Consider the following 20,229-nt stretch of genomic DNA (forward strand, 5'->3'; position numbering starts at 1 on the left):
TTAAAAGGTAATTAAATTTACCATTTTGTTTTATGTTGCCATGGAAATGAAATGGCTGCCATTTTGAACAAATATTGAAATGTTTATAACTGGCATTTCTAAGCTGATTTTTAAAAAATTTTCACTGCCTTATATGATAAAAAATGACCTGTCAGATAGACTTAACATTACCACAACGTTTCCTTCCGTTTAAGTATGGTAGATCTAGCTAAATTGCCTAATTTAGAATTAACTACTGGTGTAAAGTGATGGATGGGAAAGAATGTTAGACTCGTCATATGTAAAAAGATTTATCATCTATAGGTACAGGAAGCAGTGAGCAAGGAGAGAAAGAACTTAGAGGATGACAAGGACTGGGCGATGCAGCAGTTGAAGGATCGACTGGAGCACGAGCACCGGGAGAAGATCAAACATTTTCAGGAGCAGATGACAAGGATGAAAGATGAACAGAGAGGTCTAGAGGCCAGGATGAAAGAACAAAGACATGTAAGAAGCTTAACATTATAGATGCTATGTTAGTTATCTTTCTACCTTGCCCGAGCACAAAGACCTTATGGTAGGCTATTGTGGTCACAAACTGTCCAGTTTGCTTGTGTACATTCCCACTTGTCTTCAGATAACATATCCTTTTTGTCTAGTGGAAATTGATGGAACTTTTGAGGGATGGTCTTATTTCAAAGTTGTTCAAACAGTTGTGCTTTATTATTCGGATTTGTCAAAAGACATGGCCACCAGAGCTAAAAATAGAAGTTTCTACAAAAGCCATCTCCTTAATCACTGGTTAAATTTTGATACAGTTTCAGTTTGATGGCCCTCTATTAAAGTCATTTTGATTTGTCCAAAAAAAAAACACACCAAAAAACATGGCTGCAAGGGGCGTGGCTAATTTTCATACATGACTCTATTGAAAATTCTGAAATCTACCGTCTGCAGATCAACTTACAAAGTAATTTGGCAGAATATGCTTCTTGGATGTCTGTACCAAAAGTATACTACCTAGTAATATAGTCAAGATATTTTTAGCTCACCTGAACTTTGTTCAGGGTGAGCTATTAGTATAGGTGGATGGTCTGGCGTCCATCGTCATGCCTCCGTTTTGTTTTAATGAATAGCTTAAAGGATTTTCACCAAACCTAGTTAGAAGCAAAGTCAGATGGTTAAGGTTTTCATCAGGTGAACGACTTAATCCCATTTGGGCCTCTTGTTTCTAAATCAAACTCAAATGTAATGTCTCTGGTTTTAATTTTATTTTTGGCCAGAATTATTTTATGCACATGGCAAAATCAAATATTGGATGGTTGAATACGAAATGTGAGGGAAAGATATCGACTGTTCAAAGGCCAGTTTAAATGTTAAAACTAATACATATCAACTAACATCAAAAAATAAAAGAAATAGGTCTTTAAGTGTTAAAAATATAGTACCATAGATTTTACTATTGTGAGCTTCCGTGTAAAAAACATTTTTAGATTCAAAAGAATTTCTTTTGTAAACACATTTCCATTTTCCTTGTTTGGAATTTTGAAATTAAAAATCTTTCAGTAAATTGAAAAATTATTGATGAACTGAAAGTATAATATTTGTTTTTGCCATAAGCAAATAGTAAATATATAAACAGCAAATAATATTGGAAAAATATTAATTATTTATATTCATAGTGCTCTGGCTGACTGAAAAGGGACTGGTTCTAAAAATTTAATTACAAATGACCTTTTTTTGTTAAAAAAAAACACACTCTGTCTGCTGTGAATGGACACTTTATACTGCTTTATAATATTCATTGCTTGATGGATGAAATAGTAAGATTTAAAGGTTTTTGTTGTGTAAATGATATAGTGTCTGCCCCTCATGTCATGCAGCACAGGTTTGAGCTCCAGTTGATGCAGATCTGTTTCTCCTTAGAAGCCAGTCTTTTTTTTCTCCCAGAAGCTGGCTTACATATGAGGCGCCATGAGAAAACCAACATAGTGCGTTTGTGACCAGCATGGATCCAGACCAGCCTGTGCTTCCAAAGCCTATTGCAACTAGAGAAACCACTGACGAACAGCATTGATCTTGACCAGACTGCAAGGATGCGCAGGCTGGTCTGGATCCATGCTGGTCGCAAACACACTGTGTCGGTTTTCTCATGGTGCGGCTCATATGCTGACAGCTAGATCCTTTCATAAGAGCTGGGGCTTTGTATTAGAGTGGTTAAGGTCATTGGCTTTGAATCACTTGCCCCTAACCAATGTGGGTTCGAAACATAGCTTTTTCATGTGAGGAAGACATCTAGTTGTCTTATGGAAGGTCGGTGGTTTCACCCAGGTACCTGCGCATGCCTGAGACGCCTGTATTGTAAGGCCAGCTGAGCTCTTCCTTAACAACCAAATGCTGGAAAAGTAGCCACAAGACCTAAATTGTGTTTGTATAACTAAACCAAACAGTAAAATAAAAAACATAAAAGCAGTGTAAAATGTATAATGGATTGGGTTTGAGTCTTAATAGTAGAATAATATCAACATTTCTTTCAATTCTATAGGCCTTTAAAACAAACTATTCAGGGTTACCAGTATTTGATTTGTGTGTTATCATTTGTCAATGCTTTTGATAAGTGATTCAAACTAAAGTTGGCAACTAACACTGCCTATTCCGGATGAAAGTTATTTCAAAAAATGGATTTTTTATTGCATGTTAAACTCTTGCAGGCGGTAAGTTGTATGTGAATTTTTGAACTGGCATGTGGATAGATTTTATGATTTTCTGCAGAAGCTGACTTGTGTAAAAATGTGTTTATGTTTTGTTAGCAAAGCATCTAATAATGTTGATGTGAACATGTTTGATTTATATAGGGTTTATTAGCTTGATAGCTTTTACCCAGGTTTAGTTGTTAATGTAGAATAGAATGTTGGAGGTCCCCCACCAGCAATCTTTTTTTTCTTTGATTTGCATATACATGTACATATTATTGAGTAAGAATTTTTCATATAATTTTTTATGATTGTTTAATGACTGGTAAAATATTTTATAACATAGCAGAAAAAAAATTAGGTCTCTAGGCCAGGTAAGAGAAAATTTATGTTAATCAGATTTGTTTTAAGGGAAAAGAAATATGAATGGTGAATTATAGACCTTATAAAGTTGAAATGAGCCGTGCCATGAGAAAACCAACATAGTGGGTTTGCGACCAGCGTGGATCCAGACCAGCCTGCGCATCTGTGCAGTCTGGTCAGGCTCCATGCTGTTCGCTTTTAAAGGCTATTGGAATTGGAGAAACTGTTAGCGAACAGCATGGATCCTGACCAGACTGCGCGGATGCGCAGGCTGGTCTGGATCCATGCTGGTCGCAAAGCCACTATGTTGGTTTTCTCTAGGACAGCTCAAATATACTTTACTGGTTCGCCTTTTGAGTGTCAAACACCAAGTCCGTGAAAAATAGTCCATCAAGACTATATTAACCTTTAGCCTGCCGGCAGCAAGTGATTCTGCCTTAGACGTACAGGCCGATATTTGTCTGTACTGGTCGCTATACAGTCAGTAAATTTTCAGTGAACACCCCTTCGAATAATAGATGTTACCGCCCAAATTGAATGATGGACCAGTCCATTTTAGAAATTCTGTGGGCTAAAGGTTAATGATTCCACAGTATTACAAAATTCAAACCAGTTTTTCATCTCATTTATTTGGCTAAACTTTATTTATACATTATATGTAAGTTTAAAAAATGTTTAAATCCTGCATTTTCTACAGAATTGTTGAGATTTTTAGTGCATTTATGTCTGTCATGTATTATTTAGAGTTATCAAAAGAAACTGATTTTGCTTACGCTAAAGTTTTAGTTATTTGTGTGAAAAAATAAATTGGATAGCAATAAAATGGTTTAGAATAGTAGAATGTATTGTAATTTCGGTACAGTGATTTTAAATCAAAATTTGTACAACCATAAATTCATTTGTATATAGCTTGGATTAATTATTTTCAAATGAAAGAAAGTACTTTAGTCAGTTTTAGCAATTTAACAAAAGCTGTGTATGTTGTGTAACAATGCAAGTGAAATGTATTTATTCTGATTCAAAATTATCCTTAAATTTGGCATTCTGGTACATGGAAGATTTTTCAGATGACAGGTTGATTTTCAATTTATGATGTGTGTCATGAAAAATAGACCATTATATAGATTGGCATTTTTTGTCAGAGATCATAGTATTTTTTCATGTTTTTACTTTTATAGAGTCCTTTTTTGAGTTGTGATATGCATTAACAATTGTGTTTTAACATGACTGTTCTTGTTTCGGTAACCAGAATTTGAAAAAAATTGTAAGATGGTTTAAGGAAGTCGTTTTTAACCTGATGGTACACAGTTGCATAATTAATTCTTAATTCAAATTTGATGACTGTTATAGAATATTGTCCACTCCTCCATTTTCATTGTACATACTAGTGTGCAAAATTGATTCATACATATTCAAAACTGTCGAAAACTATTACCTTCTAAATATTTTCTTTAAAAACTAGTGCGCAAAATTGATCCACACATGTTCTAAACTGTCGAAAAACATTATCTTTTCAATATTTTCGTAACTCAAAAGCGAGAATACTTGTTTGTTTAATCTTTTGTATAAAATATAAGATAAAAATATTTACAACAGCTCCTTAAGCTGGGAAAACAAACATCTTAAAGACGCTTAAAGAACAGTAGTTTTAAGTGCAAGTGGCGGTAAATTATTAATGCATTATAGCGATTATACGAATGCTTCTTTAACGTACATTTACATAAAAGGTGTACTAAGTTGAATGGATAAAGAATTTATTAGCGGTGGGAGATTGATTATCTTTGGGCATTTAAGACAGGCATTTCAACTCGCCAATAGCTTTCTATATAAGCACTGTGAACTATTGATAAATCATTAGTATAGTGATTACATTTAATCACCCGTTTTAATTGTAAAGAAAAAAAAACTTTCGAAACGTGATTTATGGTAGACGTTTAATTACTGTCAGTGGTTTGTTGACGGTTGAAGTGCAGTCGAAAGCCTTATGGAATATTTTTTTTATTTTAAATAATTGTGTAAAAAAAAATTTAAAATTGTGGAGTTTTCGCCTGAATGCAAGTATACTATGGTGAAATGAATAATTAAAATGAAATTGATGTTCAATTTAACTCAGTGTGCAATTAAATAGATTGAAATAATTTAATAATTAATGAAGGAACATAGAAGATAGTAGAGAATATACGAGAGGCATTCATACATTTAGACCATCAGCCACAATGGTTGAATATTAGTAGGCTTGAACAAGTAGAGAACTACATAGCTTTGAGAGAACGCCTGTAGCCTGGATTGTGAAAAAAAAGTTTTCAAAATAGTGGAGGTATCAATATCTTAAAAATGGATCTGGATTATGACCAATTGAGAGAAGTCAGGAACAGGTTCTTGTCCTGTTCACGGGTAATTTTTTGAAATCTTAGTTTATTGGGAAAATTATTTATTTAATTTGTATTATATATTAAATGCTATGTTTGTGTTTTTACACAGGAATAAACATTGAGACTTCTTTTAAATACAAGAATTGTGCTAGCCTTTGGTAATTGCAATTTTAAGATGAAATGACACTGAAGGGTCTGTTGTAGCGTTAGTTTGTAAATAATATCACTAATGCAGTAGGTAGACTGTGTGATTGGAGTATTCACAATTTACAAAAAAAAGTTTTACTGTACTTACACAGTAAATGAACCCTTATCATGCTGGACATGACTCAGATTCCACCCCCCGCCCCCACCCCCCGAGATGTAAATATGATGTAAACATTTCGACACCCTATGAAGATGTATTGTATTTTCTGAGAGTTTCAGTCGAGTCTTGATGTGGTCTATTCTCCCTTAGGATGGAAATAATAATGTCTATTTAATTTGCAGGATATTTTATTTTCGACATATTTCATATTGAATACTATAATATTTGAACATTTTATGTTTGAAAACAGTTTATCAGACAAAATTCTTCTACTTCCCGTTCTCCAAAAAAAAAGTCATGGACATACTTTTCTTTTCAGTCATCTAATTAATGCTTCTGGTATGCTAAATTATGTTAAAATTATGCTGAAATTAAAAAGAAAAGTTCAGAAGTGTGTAAATTTTAGGAACATGTTTAAACACCTTTACATAATTATTGTATGTTTAAAGTAAAACTTGTTGAACAAATAGTTTATCAAGGGGTATCATAAAACACTGAGATACAGCGATAGTATTGTTCTTGTATTCTAAACATTATTATTCTACCCTTTCAAACTTTAGCCTAGTCTTATCTATATGGCTTTTACTCTTTTGTAAATATAGTAACTTGTATTTAAACATGATAAATTAAAAGTTAATTTTGACAGTCTGTAAAATCAGAAATAGTTTGGCCTAAAATTAAGAAAGTATTATTATCTTTTAGGATATATGGTTCTGATTCTGAATGAATATAATTATGGTCTTTTAAATTAAACTTATGACAAAAGTTACAGATGTAACAGAGCTGTGTGTGAATAAAAAAATGGTGTTATTCTTAATACAGGAGGGACAGGCTGCTTATATATATCACACATATATATATTGAAAACGATACAAATGTATTAAACAAAGAAAGAAATACTAAGATAACTTACCTACCTGCCTACCCAGCCGTTAATGAGAGGAAACAAAGATATTTTAAAGATTGGCCTTATATAACTAGAGGTGTACTGGTCAGGAACCCAGGCAATCCTTGCGTGTATCAGTGCTATACACTGGGCACGTTAAAGAACCAGGCTGTCTATTCGAAATGAGCTAGGCTAAGTTAGCCGGACAAGCCTGTATCTGATTTCTGATCTCTCAGTCGTGGGGGCTTTGTCTCACTCTGTCCCGCTGGTCAGATCGCTCTGTGTCTGTACTAGTAGAGGATGAATTATGCGCCCTGTTTGGCTGCATTTGAACTATGTAAAGTGCCTTTGAACATGAAATTGATCATGAAAAGGGCGCTATATAAATCTGGTATAATAATAATAGTAATAATAACTTAATGGACTTTTTCAATGCATTAGGGACCACACTTATAATGTATAAGTGTATTTCCATGTTCTATAAATTTTATACAATAATTTTGTCACCTCAGCACAAAATCTCAATAATGCTTCTGTATTTCAATGCATTTATTCAGTTTTGTGCCAAGGTGACAGTATGATAAAGATTTGTTTTCTTTTGAGGTGTATTGTGGTATTAAAGTTTACAACAAATGAAAAGGAACTGTCATGCCTTAAAAAATAGTGAAGTTCTGAGTCCTATATAGGCATGTACTTAACTGTCATGTATTTAATTGCAGATGTTCATCTTCAGTTCGTAAAAAAAAAAAATCGTAAAATATGTAGAAGTCCCAAATGATATTTTCACAGTTACAAAACAGATTTCTTCATGCAAAGAGTTAAAAAATTGTTTTTGTAAAAAATGTTATTATTTTTTTTTTTTTTTACTACTCTGTTTTGTTATTTCTGGAAAATTTTTAGACTATGTGTACATGACATAATAAGGCAAATGTACATAACTGATTACTTTCATGTCAGGAATTGGAAGAGCTGAAGAACTCAAACAAAGCAGTAGTGCACGAGAAACTTGTGGCTGTAGCACGTGCCAAGGAGTTGATGAGACAGGAGCAATTATCAGAGTTAGACAGAATTAAAGAACAATTGAAACAGGTAAATGAGGAAAGTAAAGAAATTATTCACTTGCTGTTTTAGAAGGTCAATCCAACAGTAGTAAAATTTCTTGTCTTGCTGCAATATTATAGTTTACAAAACATATAAAGGTACCGTAATATGTATTTATTTTTTTTCAAATAACTAAGTGGATGTGTCTACCACAATTTTACAACAAAACTATTCAGTTCAATGCCAAATTATTTTAGGGACTGAAGAAGTTACATTGATCTGCAAGGAGAGTGCATAGCTTGCTTTTGGATAGGTCGGAATGAGGACAGTGGTTTCAAGGTTATACTGTGATGCTATAACACCCTTCTATTTTGATGGTAATCATGTATAATATAATTGAGCCGTGCCATGAGAAAACCAACATAGTGGGTTTGCGACCAGCATGGATCCAGACCAGCCTGCGCATCTTCGCAGTCTGGTCAGGATCCATGCTGTTCGCTAACGGTTTCTCCAATACCAATAGGCTTTAAAAGCGAACAGCATGGATCCTGACCAGACTGCGCAGATGCGCAGGCTGGTCTGGATCCATGCTGGTCGCAAACCCACTATGTTGGTTTTCTCATGGAACGGCTCATATATGTTTTTGATGAACAATATTGTACATGTTTAAAGTTATTTGAATGAATGTTAATGGGATGTTGTCTCATTTCATTTCTGTCATTACAGGAGCATAAGAAAGAAATTGACAAATTAAAGGATACAATCAGAGTTCAAGAAGAAGAGCTACGTCAGTTCCGTGAGGAGCGGATGCGTTTAGCAAGACAACAAAAAGAACTCAGTTTTTCTCAGGACCGGACAGAGCGAACATTGGTTAACGAGATTAATGAAGAATGCCGGAAAACATCAGAGGTGCTTGGGCTCACACCCAGACAGATTTCACTTAGCAAGTTAGTTCTTTAATTTTTTACAATTAAAAAATGCAGAAATTTCTTTAAAACTAAACAAATTGTTTGAAAGCAAGTCATTCTGCAGGACGAGCTGCTTAAAATTTTCACTCATCCTGCTGCAATTTGTATTTGGTCTGCAACTCACTTGAGAAAAATGCCTATTATACTGTATTGTTCATAATGCATCTGTTTGCGTATGGTGAAAGTGGTACAGGTCGTTTATTTTATGGACTGTACATACCGGAATCTTGTTGTGTACAGAGCATCTATCTGATGTGACCATAATTTGGTGTTGTAACGGATTTTAGAGTTGCGAAAACAAATCATTTTCTTTTTTTAAACAGTCACTGAGATGTGTGGATGTTTTTTACAGATTCATTTTCGTAGAATTTTATTATATTTTTGGTCAAAACTTGCACTCATCCAGCAGAACAAAAATTGCTGCAAGTTACACTTGTTCAGAGATGATTTCTACACATATTTATGCATGAGCAGACAATTGGTTTTGTTGAGCTGTAGATATGAGTTTCTGGCTTTGATCTACAGTTTCTTTAAATTATTTATAAGTTGATATAATGGTCATTCTAACTATTTTACTTCAATTTAGAAGTGAACATATTCTTAACATACTAGCAGAATTTAGAAGAAAGTGATTTATTTCAATTTTTCTCTATGAAGTTTACAATTAACACTTGCCAACCCATTGCTTGTCTGCATATGTAGTAAAATATTTTTGTATTTCAGTTCACAGAATACTACTAGCTCAAAGTCACCTACAACTTCAGCCCTGGTATGTATATACTGAGATGTATTATTCCTTTACAAGTAGAATAGGTTTTAGAACTCTAATAGTTCTAATCTACTCTTTTAGAATATATTCAACAAAGATCGTCTCTCATTAATATAAGCAGATGGTTGTTTTTTCAGATACATGTGCATTCAGTATTGTGAATTTGTAGATTCTGATGATAAAAATGTTTTAGTTTTGTGTATATCGACGTAACTGACCACAGTGCTGTGAATTTTTTACTCACATTTAGAGCTGACTTTTTGACGAAAGAATGGCGTTTGGTCATTTTTCTTCATAGATTTTTAGCTCACCTGAGCACAAGGTGCTCAAAGGTGAGCTTTTGTGATCGCCCTGTGTCCGTCGTCCGTCCGTCCATCGTCAACAATTTGACTATTAATTAACACTCTAGAGGTCACAATTTTGGCCCAATCTTAATGAAACTTGGTCCGAATGTTATCCTCAATAAAATCTTGGACGAGTTCAACATTGGGTCATCTGAGGTCAAAAAGTAGGACACCAGGTCAAATCAAAGGAAAAGCTTGTTAACACTCTAGAGGTCACAATTTGGGCCCAATCTTAATGAAACTTGGTCAGAATGTTACCCTCAATAAAATCTTGGATGATTCGATATTGGGTCATCTGGGGTCAAAAACTAGGTCACCAGGTCAAATCAAAGGAAAAGCTTGTTAACACTCTAGAGGTCAAAATTTTGGCCCAATCTTAATGAAACTTTGTCAGAATATTACTCTCAATAAAATCTTAGACGAGTTTGATATTGGGTCATCTGGGGTCAAAAACTAGGGTCACCAGGTCAAATCAAAGGAAAAGCTTGTTAACACTCTAGAGGTCACAATTTTGGCCCAATCTTAATGAATCTTGGTCAGAATGTTACTCTCAATAAAATCTTGAACGAGTTCGATATTGGGTCATCTGATGTCAAAAACTAGGTCACCAGGTCAAATCAAAGGAAAAGCTTGTTAACACTCTAGAGGTCACAATTTTGGCCCAATCTTAATGAAACTTGGTCCGAATGTTATCCTCAATAAAATCTTAGATGAGTTTGATATTGGGTCATCTGGGGTCAAAAACTAGGTCATCAGGTCAAATCAAAGGAAAAGCTTGTTAACACTCTAGAGATCACAATTTTGGGCCAATCTAAATGAAACTTGGTCAGAATATTACTCTCAATAAAATCTTGGACGAATTTGATATTGGGTCATCTGGGATCAAAAACTAGGTCACCAGGTCAAATCAAAGGAAAAGCTTGTTAACACTCTAGAGGTCACATTTTTGGCCCAATGTTAATGAAACTTGGTCAGAATATTACTCTCAATAAAATCTTGGACGAGTTCAATATTAGGCTATCTGGGGTCAAAAACTAGGTCACCAGGTCAAATCAAAGGAAAAGCTTTTTAACACTGTAGAGGCCACATTTATGACTGTATCTTCATGAATCTTGGTCAGAATGTTAATCTTGATTGTCTCAAGGTCCAGTTTGAACCGGTGTAATGGTCAGTTTTTTCCCCAGTCAGTTCTTTCCCCGGGGAATGTAGGATCAAAAACTAGGTCACCAGGTCAAATCAAAGGAAAAGCTAGTCAACACTGTAGAGGCCACATTTATGTCCATATCTTAATGAAACTTGGTCAGAATGTTGTTCTCGATGATCTATAGGTCAAGTCCTAATCTGGGTCAGGTGGGGTCAAAAACTAGGTCACTAGGTCAAATCAAAGAAAAGCTTGTTAACACTCTAGAGGCCACATTTATGACTGTATCTTCATGGAACTTGGTCAGAATGTTAATCTTGATGATCTTTAGGTCAAGTTTGAATCTTGGTCTTGTGGGGTCAAAAACTAGGGCATAAAAGGAAAAGCTAGTTAACACTTCAAGATCACATTTATGACCATATCTTTATGAAACTTGGTCAGAATGTTAATCTTGATGATCTTTAGGTCAGTAGGTCAGTAGGTCAGGTGAGCGATACAGGGCCTTTATGGCCCTCTTGTTACAGTCTCATTTCAAAATTTATCAGAATTGTATGTAGTTGGCTAAATTGTAACTTTTACTATTATTTTTCTGTTGGTTGATGCGATATGAAACAGACTATTTGTAAACTAAAATTTAATGCCAGAAGGAATCAAAAAGTCATGCTTTCATTTTACATAAATATCTTAACATTCTGTTTATAATCACCATTTCTTTGCAACATTCTGTACATTTAGTTACTATCATTTTATCTGTTTCCTGTATGTGTTTTATTTTCATTTGTTCCAATTTTTTGTAAACTTTAAGCAAAAATCTCGAGACGACCTGTTTCTGTTTACTGACGCCCAGGAAGTTTGTCGTGCGAGTGAGGTTTGTGTAATATTTAGATATGGGTGTGCTGCTACAGTAACGTAGATTTCATGTAGTGTCGGAATTTTTTAGTATACAGGATCAAATCACATATTTTTAGATTTCTCTGCACCCAAATCACCCATTTTTAGCTCACCTGTCACAAAGTGACAAGGTGAGCTTTTGTGATCGCGCGGTGTCCGTCGTCCGTCGTCCGTCCGTGCGTGCGTGCGTCCGTCCGTAAACTTTTGCTTGTGACCACTCTAGAGGTAACATTTTTCATGGGATCTTTATGAAAGTTGGTCAGAATGTTCATCTTGATGATATCTAGGTCAAGTTCGAAACTGGGTCACGTGCCTTCAAAAACTAGGTCAGTAGGTCTAAAAATAGAAAAACCTTGTGACCTCTCTAGAGGCCATATATTTCACAAGATCTTCATGAAACATGGTCAGAATGTTCACCTTGATGATATCTAGGTCAAGTTCGAAACTGGGTCACGTGCCATCAAAAACTAGGTCAGTAGGTCTAAAAATAGAAAAACCTTGTGACCTCTCTAGAGGCCATATATTTCACAAGATCTTCATGAAAATTAGTGAAAACGTTCACCTTGATAATATCTAGGTCAAGTTCGAAACTGGGTCACGTGCCATCAAAAACTAGGTCAGTAGGCCAAATAATAGAAAAACCTTGTGACCTCTCTAGAGGCCATATTTTTCATGGGATATGTATGAAAGTTGGTCTGAATGTTCATCTTGATGATATCTAGGTCAAGTTCGAAACTGGGTCATGTGCGGACAAAAACTAGGTCAGTAGGTCTAAAAATAGAAAAACCTTGTGACCTCTCTAGAGGCCATATATTTCATAAGATCTTCATGAAAATTGGTCAGAATGTTCACCTTGATGATATCTAGGTCAAGTTCGAAAGTGGGTCATGTGCGGTCAAAAAGTAGGTCAGTAGGTCAAATAATAGAAAAACCTTGTGACCTCTCTAGAGGCCATATTTTTCATGGGATCTGTATGAAAATTGGTCTGAATGTTCATCTTGATGATATCTAGGTCAAGTTTGAAAGTGGGTCATGTGCCATCAAAAACTAGGTCAGTAGGTCAAATAATAGAAAAACCTTGTGACCTCTCTAAAGGCCATATTTTTCATGGGATCTGTATGAAAATTGGTCTGAATGTTCATCTTGATGATATCTAGGTCCAGTTCGAAACAGGGTCATGTGCGGTCAAAAACTAGGTCATTAGGTCTAAAAATAGAAAAACCTTGTGACCTCTCTAGAGACCATACTTGTGAATGGATCTCCATAAAAATTGGTCAGAATGTTCATCTTGATGATATCTAGGTCAAGTTTGAAACTGGGTCACATGCCATAAAAAACTAGGTCAGTAGGTCAAATAATAAAAAAACCTTGTGACCTCTCTAGAGGCCATACTTTTCATGGGATCTGTATGAAAGTTGGTCTGAATGTTCATCTTGATGATATCTAAGTCAAATTTGAAACTGGGTCAACTGCGGTCAAAAACTAGGTCAGTAGGTCTAAAATTATTAAAATCTTTTGACCTCTCTAGAGACCATATTTTTCAATGGATCTTCATGAAAATTGGTCAGAATTTTTATCTTGATAATATCTAGGTCAAGTTCAAAACTGGGTCACATGAGCTCAAAAACTAGGTCACTATGTCAGATAATAGAAAAAATGACGTCATACTCAAAACTGGGTCATATGGGAAGAGGTGAGCGATTCAGGACCATCATGGTCCTCTTGTCTTATTCAAGACACAAGACACTTTAGTGCACTTTTTAGATCACCTGAACAAGACGTCCTTGGGGTGAATTATTGTGATCACTTACTGTCCATCTGTCCGTCCTCTTTTCTCTTCAAACAACATCTCTGAAACCATTTGTTGGAAGTCGATGGCTGACACCTTGCATAAACCACCTCGATAGTCTAGTGGTAGAGCACCGGCTTCGAATGCGGGAGGTCGCGGGTTCATTCCCCATCCGCGTCATACCAAAGACGTGAAAAATGGTACCAGTAGCTCCCTTGCTTGACACTCGGCATTAAAAGGGAAACTGGCTTCTCTTCTCTCATACGTTTGTGGTGATGGATTTCATCAGGAATGAGGTGTCTAGAGTGATTAATATAAGTTGTGGAACTTGCTTCACAATTGACCTATAATAAATTATGTATAAATTAGACCTTGCATAGTCCTCTAATAAAGTTATTAATATAATTGTGTAGTGGTACTCTGCCAGTGGTTAAATTATGTCCCTTGGGTCAAAATTGGCCCTGCCCAGGGGTTGACTTGGTTTTCGTAGACTTATTTTTAAAATCTTTAAAAGATGTTCTTGTCTAAAACATAGAGCCCTAGATAGTTGGTTTGAATTATTGTGTAGTGATCCCCTACAAGGTTTGTTGAAGTAATGACCCTGGGGTCAAATTGGCCCCACCTGTTGGGTCCCTTGTCTTCTTGTCAAAAACCCCATGGCCTAAAGCTTGTATACTTGGCATATTGCTTTATGAGAGGCCCTCTGCCAAGAAAACATGTATACCCATTTGAGTCAGGTGGGCAAATAGAGCCATCTTGGCCCTCTTCTTTCAAGTACTGAGAGATTAGATTTTTGCTCATTATGGTAGACAGTTTTAATACAAGACAGAGTTCAACTTATTTCTAGATCTGTTTTATTCAGACATATAGTTAAATGTGTGTTTTGCTTCAATGTTATGGATTTATGTAGTGTCAGATGTTTTGCCCATAGAACAAAAATGCACGTATATTCAGACTTTCAACACCAGAATCACTTTTTCCCCATTTGATAAAAACTGTAGAATTACACTTCAGTCAATTTCTACTCTAAAATTGAAGTTTTCTTCCTCTTTTCTTTGCTTAGATGTAAATATGTTGCCAGTCTTATCATGTTGAAATTGCTTTTTGGTGACAATTATGAATATGGCTAAGAATATAAAGAGACCCCTAGGTTATGGAGATCAGTCTAAGAATGCAGTCATACCATTGGTCGATTTCAAAAACTGTACTCAGCAAGAACCAATCAGATGTTGCATATTTTAGGCTGACCTCCAAACATTGTTTTATAACCTTGGACCATGGGTTTTAATAATTTCATAAAGGATTTATTCAATCTTTTTTGGTCAGGTCAAGGTTTTCAGTAGATATTGCTAGTAAGTTTGAGATTTGTTGTTTATCAGTATAAAAAGCATTGTATTAATATATGTTATTAAGTTAATTAATTTTCAAAATTTTTTAAGAGGTAAAAAGCATTGTATTAATATGTTATTAAGTTAATTAATTTTCAAAAATTTTTAAGAGGTATCAGAGTTTAAAACTATCATGATATTCTTTACAGTTAGCTTTGCTTTACTTTAACCCGTATCATGCTAAACAGAACTGATTCTGCCTTGCTACCAATGTAGATCATGATCAGCCTGCACATCTGTGCAGTTTGATCAAGATCTGCACTGTTTGCCATTCAGTCAGTATCTTTTTTGATAAGCACCCCTTTTATCAGTTAATGGTACTGTCCAAATTGAAAGATGGACAAGTTCATTATAGCAATTAAGCAGGTTAAGGGTTAAAGATACTGTGAAATCATTAGTATTCATGTGGGACTAATATTTATGGTTTTTGCGTCAGTGTATGAAATTTAATTCCTATAAACAAATAATTTTCGCATATAAGTACCCTTCAAGCACAAAAATCCACAACTTCTTATCTGCATGAAATAGCCATATTTGGCCAAAATCCATGGACATTTTTTACACATGAAATTAAATGATTTCTTAGTACATTTTGTACTTGGAATCACCTCATGTTACTGTTGCATACTTTATTATGAAGGGATTTATAAATAAGGAATTTTATGTATAGGTTAGTGTTTATTAGTAAGCATTTGTCAAATTAAATTTGTCTGTCACCCGCGCAACGAATTTAATTTGATAAATGCTTACTAATAAACACTAACCTGTGTTTGAAATTATTTTTTGTTTACAAATTTAAGCTCCGCCTACAGTATGTGACTCATCGGGTTAATTTTGAACAACTGGAAGTAAATGTTGATTTACCAATTTGAAAATAAATTTCCCAATAATTTGAAAAATACTGCAATGCCATTGGACAAAAAATAATTTCAAACACTAAATATCTATAATTGTCTTTCAATGTAGTTTGTTTTTTTTAAATGATTTTCCAATTATTCATATATCTCATCTTTTCCACATTTGTATATTGTGTAGTTTTATACCAGTGAAAAAAAATAATTTCACTATGAGATTATCAGGATCCACTCGAATAATTTTTCTCACCCCGTTGTGACCTAGTGCCAGTGGTGCTTTACCGTCTGTATAGCTTTATATATCTGTTATATCAGGACTGATTGAAGATATAATTGAGCCGCGCCATGGGAAAACGAACATAGTGGGTTTGAGACCAGCATGGATCCAGACCAGCCTGCGCATCTGCACAGTCTGGTCAGGATCCATGCTGTTCGCTTTCAAAGCCTATTGGAATTAGAGAAACTGTTAGCGAACAGCATGGATCCTGACTAGACTGCGCGGATGCGCAGGCTGGTCTGGATCCATGCTGGTTGCAAACCCACTATGTTGGTTTTCTTATGGCACGGCTCTTTATTAAAACAGTCTGCAAATAAGGATTATGTGAATTAACTGCAGACACAATTATGAAGCAAATCGCAAGTTTTACTTAATGTCTTAATTTGGTAGTTAAATGAATTATAACAGTAACCAACATTTAGAAAGAGTTTAATTGTGCAGTTTGGTATCTACACTGTGAAGCTGTATTTTAAATCTGAGTTTTCCAGGAGAATTAATGTTTGGCAAAGCTAAATTGATAAAAGTTACTCCCTGGTGGATAATTTCAATTTTAAAGTATATCCTACGTCTTTCAGTTTAAGATATTAACCTCCCCAAGGGTTGGCCCAAAGGAGCCAAATGAACAAAACCAGGAGTTCAAAACAGATCGGGTATTTTTTTGCAAATTGTTTTAAGGTTACGGATTTGCACCCAGCTACAGGGAAGCTCTACACTAGCTACTACCTCTAGACAAGGGTTTTCTGGTTGATTGTTTTTCCTTTCAACCCTAGCACAACTTGATTTTTATCTGTTTCTATTTTTAGCTCGACATTTCGAAGAAAAAGTAGAGCTACTGCACTCGCCCCGGTGTCTGCATCGCCGTCGCTAAAGTTTTTGATAAAGTAAAATATCTCTGTTACTATTACAGCTATTGACTTGAAACTTAAAATAGTAATCTACTATCAAAGTCTACACCAGGAGAAACAATCCCCATAACTCTGATTGAATCTTGACAGAGTTATGCCAGTTTTTAATTAAGAATTTTCGGTTAAAGTTTTTGATAAAGTCAAATATCTCTGTTACTATCAAAGCTATTGACTTGAAACTTAAAATAGTTATTAACTATCAAAGTGAACACTTGGAGAAGCAATCCCCATAACTTTGATTTGAATGTTGTCAGAGTTATGACCCTTTTTAACTAAAACGTTTGTTTAAAGTATTTACTGGCAAAGCTCTAATTTTGAGTCAAGCACTGAGAAAAGTCGAGCGCCCTGTCTTTCGGACAGCTCTTGTTTATATCCCAAAAATACATTTATTACACTGAGCCAATATACACACATAATTCCAGTTATTAGTAAAATTCTGGTTTATACAGGTATGGTGTTTCTGTTGAATGACCTTTGTTTTATGTACACATCAGTAGCTGAGCTTTTTACATGTAGTTGTTTCTTAAGACTGTTTTCTTGCACATTTAGTGTTATTTTATTGAATACTATTTTGTTTACATATTTTTCATGTGCACTTAGAAACAGTATCCTATTCTTTTATTTTAACATAAATGAGCTGCGCCATGAGAAAACCAACAAAATGCATTTACGGCCAGCATGGATCCAGACCAGCCTGCGCATCTGCGCAGTCTGGTCAGAATCCATGCTGTTCACTAATGGTTTCTCTAATTGCAATAGGCTTTGAAAGCGAACAGCATGGATCCTGACCAAACTACAGATGCTGGGCGCAAATGCGCTATGTTGGTTTTCTCATGATGCAGCTCAAATATATTCAGTCTTTCTTAGATGCTTAAAACAAAGGTACAGAGTGAGCTATTAGAATAGATGGATGGTATGGCATCTATTTTCCATCATCCATAATTTACATAAACATCATCTTCTCTGAAACTACTCGTTGGTCAGACTTACACCAAACTTGGTCTGTAGTATCCTTGCAAACTCTTCTCTTAAATTTGTTCAAATGGAGGCACTTGGGGCTGCTAGAGCCAAAAGTAGAAAAAGGTTTAAACAGTTTCTTTTCATGAACTGCTTCATGGATCTTCATCAAACTTGGTCAGTAGCATTCTTATAAAGTCCTCTGTTAACTCTGTTAATGGGGACACTTGCATTAAGGGGCCACTAAAGCTAAAAAAAGAACCGCCTCGGTAGCCTAGTGGTAGAGCATCCGCTTCCAGTGCGGGAGGTTGTGCGTTTGATCCTCAGCCGCGTCATACCAAAGACGTAAAAAATGGTACTAGTAGCTTCCTCGCTTGGCGCTCAGCATTAAGAGGATAGTGCTAGGACTGGTCAGCCTGGTGTCAGTATAATGTGACTGGGTGGGGTATCATGCCACGTGTCTACGGTGTGATATTCCAGTGAGGCAGCACTATAAAGTTGGGCATTGTGCTCACTGCTACAAGTAGACACCGTCGTTTATATGACTGAAAAGTTGTTGAAAAAGACGTTAAACCCGAACACACACACACACACACACACACACACACACACAGAGAAATGTCTCGAAATAACTTTTTTCACTGAACTGAATGGCTGATCCCCTTGTAAGGTTCTCTCTCAAATTTGATCAGAAGAGATATTTGACCTCTTTTGTTTTATGCTAAACTTTACACAGTTCATGAATTATTGTCAGAAGAGATGTGTCATGCAAGAGTCTGCACCTCCGAGGTCAAGGTCATGGACAAACTCTAACTCTGATCCTTGGTCATATTGTTACATTGTATTTCAGGGTCGTTATGTGTTTGCAACATTTTGTGTTCATATTAATTTTCCATTGTGTATGTTTTGTCTACTAACTGTTCATTAAAGATCAAGTGCCTTAATCTTCCCGTTTGATCTGCAAGTACTGTAATAAGCTTTTCTCGAGATATGACCTTATTTTGCAAGGTCCAAATATAAGTTATATCTATCATTCTAAAGGTCTCTAAGGGGGCCTCTGTGGCCGAGTGGTTAGAGTCATTGACTTCAAACCATTTGCCCCTCATCTATGTGGGTTCGAAACCTCATTTGGGGCGTAGAATTCTTCACGTGAGGAAGCCATCCAGCTGGCTTACGGAAGGTCGGTGGTTCTACCCAGGTGCCCGCTCATGATGAAATTATGCACGGAGGGGCACCTGGGGCTTCCTCCACCATTAAAGCTGGAAAGTCGCCATATGACCTAAAATTGTGTCGGTGCGACGTTAAACCCAACAAAAAAAAAAGAAAAAAAAAGGTCTCTAAGGTAGTTTTAGTGGTGTTTATTCTTAGCCAGAATTGTATTTTTTCCTGTGTAAAATCTTGGCCATGGAAAATTTGAAAGAAATATACTTTTCAGTTTGTTATAATTTCAGAAAATGCTGCTTTTAGGCTAATTAAGATGTCCTGAACATTTCAAAACAATTCATCTACAAATAATGTTTAAATTAAAATGTTTTGGTATCTTTTTGTTATCAGTTCAAAACTTACCGTGATATCTTAAAGAATTTAAAAGTTCCTATTACCCCTCTCAGATTTCTTTTGCATGCTGTATAACATACATTTACTGTCCTGTACAAAAAAAGTAATTTAGGAAAAACTTTGTTATGGAAAATGCAGATCAGACAGTAGGCATGACGTCATACTAATATGTAACATCATAAACTGATTGAATTTTACCATTTCTCTTTCTTTGACAGTATCATTTTAACCGATTGAAATATAATCATGGGTATTGAACTCATTTTTCTTGTAATAATAAGGACAGAACTTGTGACAATAATATTTAAACTGGGGCACTAATTTCAGGCTAACCTACGTGCATGTAACGAGGAACTGAGAATGCATGTGACCGACTTACAGCGTGAACTTGAGGTACAGCGTAACACATTAAATGTTGCAGATAGACAAAAGGTACTAACTTTAGTAACTGCCTGCTTACGTTTTGCGCTAATTTTTAATACATGTAGTTTTTGTCATGTATAGTTATAGTTACACTTGTTACAAAAGTCAGGTAACTGCACATTTTCAGCTTAGTGCAAAACCGTTATAGGTAAATTATCAAGTAAACAAGTACAAGAAATAGGCTTTTTAAGGAGGTTGCCATATCAAACTTACCAGTAGTACATGCCTGTATCTAAACGATTACTCTCTCTTTGTTCTGCTTTCTCACGTACCAGATGTTTACCATAGTCCTCTGGTTCATCTCGGGGTACCATGTCGAACATCTGAT

The 20,229-nt window shown here is 35.4% G+C and overlaps 1 protein-coding gene across 26 annotated transcripts in view; it reads left to right on the forward strand.

The window, feature by feature from the left end:
* LOC123534684 (trichohyalin-like) overlaps nt 1-20,229 on the forward strand; it is a 155,211-nt gene that overhangs the window by 120,537 nt on the left and 14,445 nt on the right. For 16 of the 26 annotated variants that reach the window (XM_053519111.1, XM_053519110.1, XM_053519112.1 and 13 more), the window contains 7 exons: nt 304-486; nt 7,555-7,686; nt 8,365-8,585; nt 9,330-9,375; nt 11,666-11,728; nt 16,635-16,709; nt 19,806-19,910. In XM_053519111.1, coding sequence (XP_053375086.1) covers nt 304-486; nt 7,555-7,686; nt 8,365-8,585; nt 9,330-9,375; nt 11,666-11,728; nt 16,635-16,709; nt 19,806-19,910 — 825 coding nt within the window. The remainder of the gene's footprint in view (nt 1-303; nt 487-7,554; nt 7,687-8,364; nt 8,586-9,329; nt 9,376-11,665; nt 11,729-16,634; nt 16,710-19,805; nt 19,911-20,229) is intronic. The other 10 variants (XM_053519120.1, XM_053519124.1, XM_053519126.1 and 7 more) reach the window with 7 other exon arrangements.

Source organism: Mercenaria mercenaria, chromosome 12, assembly GCF_021730395.1.
Source record: "Mercenaria mercenaria strain notata chromosome 12, MADL_Memer_1, whole genome shotgun sequence".
Taxonomy (NCBI): Eukaryota; Metazoa; Mollusca; class Bivalvia; order Venerida; family Veneridae; genus Mercenaria; species Mercenaria mercenaria.